This window comes from Tupaia chinensis, unplaced genomic scaffold (genome assembly GCF_000334495.1).
Source record: "Tupaia chinensis unplaced genomic scaffold, TupChi_1.0 Scaffold000140_1, whole genome shotgun sequence".
NCBI lineage: Eukaryota > Metazoa > Chordata > Mammalia > Scandentia > Tupaiidae > Tupaia > Tupaia belangeri.
This window is the reverse complement of record NW_006159610.1, coordinates 7,020,818-7,031,794: the sequence shown is the minus strand read 5'-3', so window position 1 is coordinate 7,031,794 and position 10,977 is coordinate 7,020,818. Positions and strand designations below refer to the sequence as shown.

General features: G+C 48.9%; 1 protein-coding gene across 1 annotated transcript in view; it reads left to right on the top strand.

The window, feature by feature from the left end:
* Positions 1 to 10,977, top strand: part of KLRG2 (killer cell lectin like receptor G2) — a 27,193-nt gene that overhangs the window by 1,864 nt on the left and 14,352 nt on the right. The window contains exons 5-6 of the mRNA XM_027770546.1: positions 10,463 to 10,564; positions 10,894 to 10,970. Coding sequence (XP_027626347.1) covers positions 10,463 to 10,564; positions 10,894 to 10,970 — 179 coding nt within the window. The remainder of the gene's footprint in view (positions 1 to 10,462; positions 10,565 to 10,893; positions 10,971 to 10,977) is intronic.

Here is a 10,977-nt window from a genome sequence, read left to right as displayed (position 1 = left end):
GTGTGTGTGTGTGTGTGTGTGTGTGTTTTGTGACACTGGAAGGGGTGAGGAGGGCAGCTTGGTATGGAAGAATAAAGAGACCCAAATGATAGAAGCAGTCCGGGACAGGGAAGCTGGCGGGCGTAGGGGTTGAGCTTGGAGGCGGGAAGCTTGCCGAGCCACGTCTTCAAAGCTGAGTAGGAGTTGGGAGTGGCAGAGGCCCCTTGGAGTGAGAAGCCCCGGCTCTGCCCAGCAGGCACACTGCCAAAGGCTTGGCTGTGAATTAAAAACAAAATCAAAAGTGTTCTTAATTCTGTGGATCTTGTTGAAGCAATTCAAAAGTATGTTTCTGATTTCGAGTTGCCAAGTGATAGATACTATTGCGTGACTGTCACTTTATGGAGTTCGTACAACAGTCCATGAAGTTTATAAATCGTACTCTTGTATAGCTAGAATTAAAACTGCTCTGCTATCACAAAAACAAACAAGCAAGCAAAAACAAAGCTTGGCCGTGAGGGTTAGACACACCAAATCCCAAGGGTCTCAAGTTCAGGGACTGGGATCACTTCTGCAGATTTTCTGCATGATGGGATCTTAATTTTCTATTGCTGTTGTAACAAATTACCACCAACTTAGTGTTTTTATTTTATTTTTGTAGAGGTTTTTGCCTTAGGGTACATGTGCTCACCGGAAAGAGAGACAGAGGCAGTGAGAGAGAAAGTGAGAAATCACTCCCTAGCGGGGATGGCCACACTGCAATCTCTTCTCCTCCATTCTCCTCCTGGGATCTTGGGCATGCACATACATGCACTGACGTGAATTTCAAGCCACTGGAAAGCCAAATTTCAAACCGCCATCAGCCATGTGGGAGTCCAGCGACATAACCGCTTTGCATCTGCTGATTCCAACTTAGTGGCTTTAAATGGCACAGATGTAGCGTCTTAGATTTCTTTTCATATATATATATATATATATACCGCAATCCCTTCTCCTCCATTCTCCTCTCGGGATCTTGGGCATGCACGCACACATGCCCAGCATGAGTTTTAAGCCACTGGGTCCAGGACGTGAACCGCGGTCGACTATGTGGGAGTCCAGCGACATAGCCATTACGCTAACTGCTGGTCCCCGCGTCTTAGATTTCTGTAAGTCTGAGTCTGACACAGGCTCTCTGGTCTAAAGTTGAGTTGTTGCAGGACTCTGCTCCTTTTTGGAGGCCCTTTTCCAGCTTGTAGGGGCCACACTGTTCCCTAGCTCCTGGCCCTCCTCAAACCCTGCACTGTGGGCCGAATCCCTCTCCACTGCTCCCTCTCTGACTCTTGTTCTTCTGTCTCCCCATTCCATTATGAGGACCCTGTGGTTACCTTGCACCCATCCAAGGAGCCCGGGATAATCTCCCCATCTCAAGGTAGGTTGGTTAGCAGCCTAATGTCCCTCCGCTGTGTAACCTAACATGTTCACAGGTTCCAGGGATTGGGTCGTGGACATCTCTGGGGAGACCTTATTCTGTCTACCACAGGGAGTCTATAGCTTCTTGTCAAATCTTAAAAGATGGGATTGGGATCAGCAGATGGTGTCATTGTTATGGTGCTGGACTCCCACATAGCTGACTGTGGTTTGAGACTCAAACCAGGTGCATGTGCGTGTGTGCCCAAAACCTCAAGAGGATAATGGAGGAGAAGGGATTATGGCATGACCATCCTCGGGGGAGGAGGAGCGTGATTTCTCACTTTGTGACTCTGTCTTTCTCTGTCTTTCCAGTGAGTGCACACACCCTATAGCAAAAATCTCCTAAAACCACCCCCCAAAAACAGAAAAGAAGCTGGGATTAAAAAGGGTGGCCTGAGGGCCAGCCTGTGGTAAGGTGTTTAGGGTGGCTGGGTCCCACATGGCCAACGGTGCTGTTCAAGTCCCAGACCGGTGGCTGGGAAAGCATGTCGGGTGTGTGTGTCTGTGTGCTCAACATCCCAAGAGGAGAATGGAAGAGGAGATTGTGGCATGGCCATCTCCCCTTGGGGGTGCTTTCTCACTTTCCTGTCTGTCTCTGAGGTCACACAACTTACAGCATTTTTTTTTTTTGATAGAGAGATATTTGCTATAGGGTGCATATACTAGCCAGAGACAGAAAGGGAGAAATGACCTTCCGAGAGGGGATGGCCATGCTGCAATTCCTTCTCCTCCATTCTCCTCTCAGGATTTTGGGCACACACATGTTCCTGGTGTGAATTTTAAGCCACTGTGTTTGGGACTCGAACCACAGTCAACTACGTGAGAGTCCAGTGACATAACCAGTATGTCACCTGCTGCTACTTATAGCAAAATTTTTAAAAAGAGTGGGCTGATAAGGAAGTGAGGAACTGGTGGGGAGGTGACACGGTTGGACTGTATTCTGGAAAGGAAGGTCTGACGGCATTGCGGAGGAAGGCTGGGACTGGCCTGAGACTGGAGGGAGACCAGTCAGGAGGAATGTCAGTAGCAGCAGCTCAGAGGCGGTGGTGGGTGTCGGTCCCTGGCGAGGCAGGAGGGAGGCTCAGGAGGGAGCGTTAGCGGGCTGCACCTCTGCTCCGTGAAGTCGATCTAACAAGGGTGGGGCCTGTGTTTCTGACTTGGGCGGCTAGATGGTGGGTTGTGATTTCCTCCCAAAGTGGGGACCAGGAGAAGATGTGAGAGAGGGAATGAGGTGTCTTTGGGAATTCCCGGTAGAGATGTCATTTAAAGCAAGAGGAGAGGAGCAGCCACAAAGATGGGGAAGGGGAAGGTGGTAGGAGGGGATCCGAAGGCTTCAGGAACAGAAAAAGGAGGGACGAGCAGGTGATGTAGTGTTTACATCGCTGGACTCCCACAGAGTTGACCGTGGTTCGAGGACTGGACTTGGTGGCTTAAAACCCACGCCACGCACGAGTGAGTGTGTGGCCAAGATCCAAGAGGAGGATGGAGGAGAAGGGATTGTGGTGTGGCCATCCTCCCTGGGGGGTGATTCTTGCTTTCTGTCTCTCTGGCAAGTCAACTCACCCTATAGCAAAAGTCTCTCTCAAAAAAAAAGGAAAAGAAAAAGTTTCTTCCAGAATGTGGTCAGTGTCAGATGTTTGCTGAGCCCCAGGGAGGTGGCGGGTCAGCCGGGTGCGGATGGCTTGGTGCCTTGGTTTCCGCGTTTTGGGAAATGTGGGTTTAAGGAGCGTGGGGTTCCCAGGCCAGGGCCCAGTGTCCAGCAGTGTGTGTGGATGGGAAGCCCCCTGTGGTTCCTTCTGTGGGATGAAGCTGGCTACCTCCGGAAGTGGGCAGACGAAGCCCCCAGGACTTGTGTGGGCCGCACAGTGAGGCCCTTAGCCCACTGTCTGTCCGCTCCTTCGTAAACGTGAGAGGGAGCAGCCTGCCGCGGGGGTGGTTGGGAATGTCACTGCTTGGTTTCTTCCCTCACTTGGGCCAGCGTCCCAGAGGAGCTCTGAACTGAGGGACGGAAGACTCCGAGGGTGTCGGAAGGGCAGCCCTCTGCCGGCCTCCGTGTCACACCACTCCAGGCAGCCGACGAGGGCCTCGGAGTTTCAAGGCCTCCACCGGGGGAAGAGCTGGGTCCGTTCTCCTCCAGGCCTTGGTTTGGGGTCCTGTCCTCTGAATCCTCAAGGCTGGATTAGGTGTCCCTGTTCCATGTCCTCATCGGCCCTTCTGCTTCCCAGCCAGGACTGTTCTTTAGACGTGTTACAGTTGTGTCCTTGTAAGACCCTCCCAGGGTGTGGCAAAGTGGGCAGGAAAGGGTGTGCCCGGCCAGCAGGTGTAGAGAGGGGAGGGAAGGAAGGGACGTCGGGATGTCGGACCTGGGCCCTGGCCTCCATGTTCCTCTGTCCAGAACAGAGAAACATTCATACAGCAAAAGCACAGGGCAGCCTGAGATGCAGCCGAGAGGGGTGGGACGGGCCACCCCACAATTGGAGGTGAGAATAAGGGCAGAGTCTGTGGGGATAAGAGGTCCTTGGGAGAAGGTGAGGCAGCATAGGTACCTCGAAGACCATCAGGTTTCTGGGGGGTTTTTTGGTTTTTTTGTTTGTTTTTTGGTTTTTGTTTTTGTTTTTTTTTACTATAAGGTACTTGCACTTGCCAGATTGAAACAGAAAGAAATTGAGGGGGCCAGCAGGTGGCATGGTGGTTAAAGGCGCTGGACACCCACATGGCCTACCACAGTTCGAGTCCTGGACGTGGTGGCTTGCTTTCTCAGTTTCCCTTTCTCTCTCTGTCTCTCTCCCATCAAACTGGAAAATAATCATACTAATAAATAAAGTTAAATAAAATAATTCTTTAAAAAAAGAGAATGTACCCCCCAGGGAGATGGCCACCACAATTCCTTCTCTACTCTCTTCTTGGGTTTTCTTTGGGGGGGGTGTGTGTGAAATTTTTTGCTATAGGGTGTGTATGCTTGCCAGAAGACAGAGACACAGTAAGCCATGTGGGATCCAGCTGCCTTAACCTCCACACCACCTAGCTGGCCCAGCGGTCAGGTTTTCGTGGAGGAGAAAGAATGTGTTCTTCTCAATGCTCAGTGGATGGGAGAAGCCGTCGGGGAGAGGCTGATGCCTGGTGGAGCCAGGCTTGGTGGGCGGAGGTCAATGAACCCGAAGTCAATAACACAAAAGCCAGCCTTTCACTGGCACAAGAACACTGCCAAAGTATAGAAACCTTTTTTTTTTTAAGAATAATTCTGAGTTTTGAGCGGCCCCATTCAGGAATTATGACCACCGAAGACCCTCTGCCCAGACTTCACCTGCTCGTCCCCCAGATCTAGCCAGGAGGAAATTAATGGAAATGTCAGATAAAGAATTTGAAAGATTCATAGTGACAAAGCTAACAGAGATGCAAGAGAAGAGAGACAGTGAACTAAAGAAGATGCTAGAGAACAGAGATACCAAGTTCCAGGAGGTGAGGAAGTCCCTGCATGATCTGAAAGAGGAGATACATGTCATAAAAAAGAATCAAACAGCATGGTCACAGATGAAGCTGTAATACAGGAAATCAAAACCTCCCTTGAAAATATCAAAAGCAGATTAGATCATGCAGAAAGCTGAATCTCAGATATAGAAGACAGAACCTCTGACCTAGAAAAATTCACCAAAAAGATGGAGAAAATAACAAAAAAATGAGAATAACATATGAGTAATACTAGATACCATTCAACACCAAACATCCGGATCATCGATATCTCAGAAGGTGAAGAAACTCATCAGGGCACTGATAGTCTATTCCATGAAATCCTGGAAGAAAACTTCCCAAACCTAGAAAGGCACTCAAATATCCAGAGCCAAGAACTACAAAGGACCCCACATGGAATCAACCCAAGAAGATCTTCTCCAAGGCACATCACAGCCAGATTGACCAAAACCACAGACAAGAGACAAGACACTAAATTTGGCAAGAGAGAAACGTCAAGTTACTTTCAAAAGATATCCTGCAACGCTCATGTCAGACCTCTCATCGGAAACAATGCAAGCAAGGAAATAATGAGAAAATATACTCAAGGCATTAAATGAAAAACAATTTCAACCAAGAATACTATACCCAGCAAGATTATCTTTCATATGAGAAAAAAAGACACAAACATTCTCAGATAAACAAAACCTGAAAGAATTTACCAACACCAGATCAGCTCTCCAAGAAGTGCTAAAAGGAGTGCTGTACCAGGAAAACTAAAGTCTGACACACAGAAATAAGAGTACAAAAAACAACCAAGAGAATGGCCCAGCCTAATGGTAGGGACAAGTGTGGAGTTGAATGTTAACTTCCAGAGTTTACATGACACTGTAATAGAATAGAGATTAATTACATGAGTCTGAACTAGTGAAATTGAACTTTTTTGACTTTAAAACATTACTGATTTTCTTTGATGCTTTGATTTCCATACTTAAGGATTTTTGTCTTCTCTTGAACTGTTAATAGGTTCGTCTAACTACCATTTGAACAGAATCCTAACCTTTTTCCCTGGCTTTAAGTTTTAAGCAAATTTCTCTTAACATTTTTTTATTTAGATCTATTAAATCTAAAACTTTCTCTTGAAATTAAAAATGCATTAAAAATACCTGTTAATAATACCTATTTAATGACTACAGTACGCTGTATAGCCACAGCCAGGTGCTACTTTATAGTATGTTCATTTTACTCACTGAGGCTTACGCCTAAAGTCAGCCATGTGTTCATAGATATGTATGCCTGATATTGAAAGGTTTTAAATTAATTAAAATCTTTAATGAATCAATAAAATGTGAAAAAAAAAAAGGCATGGAACACAACTGTACATACCAGAGACACTGAGAGATGCAGGGTATTGGGAGAAGGTGAGAGATAGGGAATCAAGGGGGGAAAAAAGCAAAATATATAAGAAACAATAAAAAATTATTTGTTGATGATAACATACACGATAATATCCTTGATTGAGCCAATATACAATGTATTCTGGGTGGGGAAAATCTCATTTTGTACACTGTATTGATATATAGTGAATGACTGTACATAGATTAATGAATTAGTTAAATAATAATTTTATTTATTTTTTAGAGGAGTTTTTGCAATAGGACGCTTGCACTCATTGCTGAAACAAAGAGACAGACAGGAAGTGGGAAATCTAACCCCAGGGGGGATGGCCACACTGCAATCCTTTCTCCTCCATGCTCCTCTCAGGTCGACTATGTAGGAGCTACGTAACCATTACACCATCTCCAGGTCCCTCCTAGTTTTATTTATTATAATTTTTAATTTGACCAGAGAGAAGGAGAACGTGAGAAAGCAAGCCAGCAAGTCCAGAACTTGAACCACGGTCAGCCATGTATGGGTCCAGTGCCCTAACTACCATGCCACCTGCCGGCCTCCAAATTATATAAACTTTTAAGTCCCACAAACTTGGATCTGTCTCTGACAGTGGTATTAGACTAGGAGGAAGCAGTTGCAGGAAAGGTAGCTGGAAGAGAAAGCCGGAGCTGGGCCTGTAACTGAGCGGTTAAGTGCTCTGAAGAGGCCAGATCCCACACGGTCGGCTCAGTGAAAAATCTCAGTCCTGGAGACACAATGCCCAGGATCCCAACAAGATGGAGAAATGGAGGAAAAGAGACCGCAGCATAACCAGAGGTATCTCCCTCTCTCTGAAAGGAGGCAGAGGCTGTGACATCAGAGATGTTAATCCAGAAATGTCAAAGGAGGGGCCGGCCAGTGGTGCAGTGGTTAAAAGTGCTGGACTCCCACATGGCTGACCGTGGTTCGAGTCCTAGACCAGGTGGCTTATTCTCTCTCTGTCTCTCTCTGGTCAAAATTGAAAAATAATAATAAAAAATCTTTGTTTTAAAAAAGAATAAAGGAAATGGGGCTGGCCCTGTAGCTTAATGGTTAAGGGAGTCCAATCCCACATGGCTGACTGCAGTTTGAATCCCAGCCCCAGTAGCTTGAAAAATGTGCTGAGCACACATGCATTCATGCCCACAATTCTGATGGGATGAGGAAATGGAAGAGAAGGGATTGTGGCATGGCCCTGCTCCACTGGGAGACACTTTTCCCCCCTCTGTCTATCTCTCTCTGGCAAGTGCACACACCCTTTGGCAATAAAAAGAAAAAAAAAATGGGAGCCAGAAAAGAGTGCACAAGGGAGGGTGCTGGAGAGGAAGGGATGTGCGTTGTCCCCACATTCTCCTTGGGGGTGTGGGTGGAACGGGGAATGGGTGGACTGGAAGGCACTGAGAGAATTAAAGAGAAGGTTCAGGCTTGGGAGAGGAGAGAAGATGGATTACAGGGGACTTTAGCTTCATCCACATTTCATTTTTTTATAAGGAAAGTGTATTTTGGAATGGCCGGTGGCATGGTGGATAAGGCAGCTTCATCCCACATAGCCAACTGCAAGGTTCAAGCCCCAGACCTGGCAGCTTGAGAAACACCAGGTACATGTGCATGCGTGCCCAGACTCCCACAGGAGGGAGGATGCGGTAGAAGGGGTTGTATGGCCAGCCCCGGGAGGAGTTCTTTCTCTGTCTCTCCTGTGCATGCACACCCTCGGACAAAATTTACTGAAAAAAAAAAGGGAGTGTATTCGTGTTGTTTGTGTGACTAATTGTCTTTTTTTGGGGGGGTATTTTGCTATGGTGTACATGTGCTTATTGGAGGGAAACAGAGACAGGGAGAGAAGAAAAGTGAGAAATCACCCCCCAGAGGGGTGGCGCACTGCTCTCCCTTCTCCTCCATTCTCCTCTTGGGACTCCAGGTGCACACACACAGGCCCACGGTGCTTTTCAAGCTTCCAGGTCTGGGACTCAAACCGCAAGTCAGCCATGTGGGATCCAGCACCTTAACCACCATACCACTGACTGGCCCCTGAGGATTGCATAACCACCTTCACACCAATGCTGTGGTCAGTGCTGACCCTCATCGCTGAAATTTGTGTGAATCCTAGAGCCCCTTGCAGCAAGGTGTCTGGGAGAGAATTATTTTTTTGCTGTATTTGATTTTATGTTTCTGGAAATTTTTTTTTTTAAGTTTATTTATCTCTGTAAGAGGGTGAGGGGAACACTCCCTATAGGGTCTTCATGCCCCGATCCACCCCGTCTGAGCTGGCCCTGGTGTGCTTGTAGAGGTGCCAGGATGCAAACCCAGGACCTTTCCCATGTAGGTGCAGTGAGGCTGCCACCATGCCATTGCTGGCCCTCTTCTGTCCTGACAGGCCCGGTGTAGGAATGCGCGGCTGCTTCTCACCGTTCAGTGCCGTCTGTGTGTCCACGGCTGTGACCAGGTGCTGGACTTCGTTCCTACCATCTGTTAGTTCTCTGGGTCTCCCCTCCCGGGATCCCGTTATCCACCGATGGCAAGGTCGAATGTGGCATTTAGATGTGTCCCATCGCTGAGCCTCTGCCTGTGCCATTTCTCCCACCCAGATGCCCTCCTGTTACCCCACTCCAGCCATCTGGTCCACATGGTCCTGGCGCAGCAGAAGATCACTGCGGGTGGTGGCTCTCAGCAACCCTAATGTGCTCTAAAGCCTGCACACTCTCCACGACGCTTTGTTCTTGCCATCTAACACCTGGAGAGAGCGTGCGACTTGGATGTTAAAATGGAAGAATACGTGGCTAGCCTATAGCCTGGTGATTCAGAGAACAAGACCTCTCAGTGTGGCTGACTGTGGTTCGAATCCTGGCCCTGGCTGCTTATAAAATTCTGGGTGCAGGTGCACTTCCCAGAATGTCAACAGGATAGAGAAATGGGAAAGAAGGGACTGAGGTGTGACCACGCCTCATTCGGAGTACTTTCTCCTGCTCCCTCGAACCCTAGGCCGTCTCTCTCTAGTGAGTGACATTTTAAAAAGTTATTATTATTAGAAAGATTTCCGCTATAGGGCACATGCGCTTGACAGAGAGACAGAGAGAGAGAAAGCAAGAAAACAGCCCCCATGGGGGATGGCCATGCTGCAATCCCTTCTCCATTCTCTCCTCAGGATTTTGGTCATGTATGTACATGCACCCAGTGTGAATTTTAAGCCACTGGGTCCAGGACTTGAACTGTGGTTGACTACGTGGGAGTCCAGTGACATAACCATTACACCATCTGCTGGTTCCTCCCTGCCCCTTTTTAAGAGAGATTTTTGCTATAGGGCACATGCACTCGCTGAGGAAATGGCCAGCAACAGCCACCCCCCGCACCCGGTGGGAGGTGGCCACGCTCAAGTCCTTTCTCCTCCATTCTCCTCAAGGGGTTTCGGACACATGCACAATGCCCAGCATGAGTTTCAAGGTGCCAAGTCCAGGACTCGAACTGCAGTTGACTATGTGGGAGTCTATCTGCTGGTCTTGAGTGACACTTTTTTAAAATAAATTAATAAACACCAGGAACACTAGTTTGTGGAGTCAGGACTTGAACCCAGGGCTGTGAACTAAAATAGCTCTGTCTTCTATGGGGTAGTTTTACCCCTAGGGCCCTTGCCTGTCCTGCCAGCCCCTGGGCCCTGTGCTCCGTGGTATTTGTACCTGTGTCTAACGTGCCGGCCAATCATTTGTTCTCTTTCTTGAATAGACTTTTCTGTCCTGGTTTTTAGTTTGCTATAGGGTGTGTATATTTGCCAGAGAGACAGAGAGAGATAGAGAAGGGAAGGGAGAAATTACCCCTTCGAGGGGATGTCCACACACCAATCCCTTCTCCTACACTCTCCTCTTAGGACTTTGGACATACACATACATGTGCCCAGAGTATTTTTAAAGTCATCAGATTCGGGACTTGAGCCACATTATCAGCCAGGTTGGCTCCATCACCTCAACCACCAAGACACACGCTGGCCCTCATCTTCTCACTGTTTAAGGAGAACACCTGGATCTTCCTCCCAAATACAGAGTTCTAATCTGAATCGAGGGCTTTGTCCTGGAGTCTCGGGCCCAGGCTGAGTGCCGAGGAGAGGGGCTGCGGGTCTGGGTGGGTCAGTGTGGCTCTGGGCGGGGTGGTCTCTAACCATCCTCTCCTGTGCATCCCCGCATCCCAGGGCTGCCCATGTACATGAAGTCCCTGCGCTGGGCCCTGGTGGTCATGGCTGTGCTCCTGGCAGTCTCTGCAGTCACCATCGTGGCCTTGGCCTCTAGAACAGGTAGAGTGGCCCCTCCAGTCCCCTCTCCTGCTGCTCCACCTCCAGGGTGGGATCAGCACTTATAGCACCCCGAGAATTGGAAAGACACCCCTGGGGGCAGCTGGAAGACAAGGCTGGGCGAGGTCGAGGGCGACTTGTCCTTTCTCCCACTGGGCACAGCTCACACCCCGACGAGTGGCGTGCTGACCACCAGCCCCAGTCTGCGGCCTTCCTGGGACCTGCCTGCCTCCCGCCTTGCACCCCAGGGCTTGCCAGTCCTGACCCCCAGATCCACCCCTCAGGGTGGCAGCCCCGTCCAGCTCTTTACCCACGGCGGTCTCTGCTTGCAGGAACCGGGTGCCAGCTGTGCCCCCCGGGCTGGCTGTGGTCAGGGGAAGACTGTTACTACCTCTCTGCTGAAGCTCAGGCCTGGG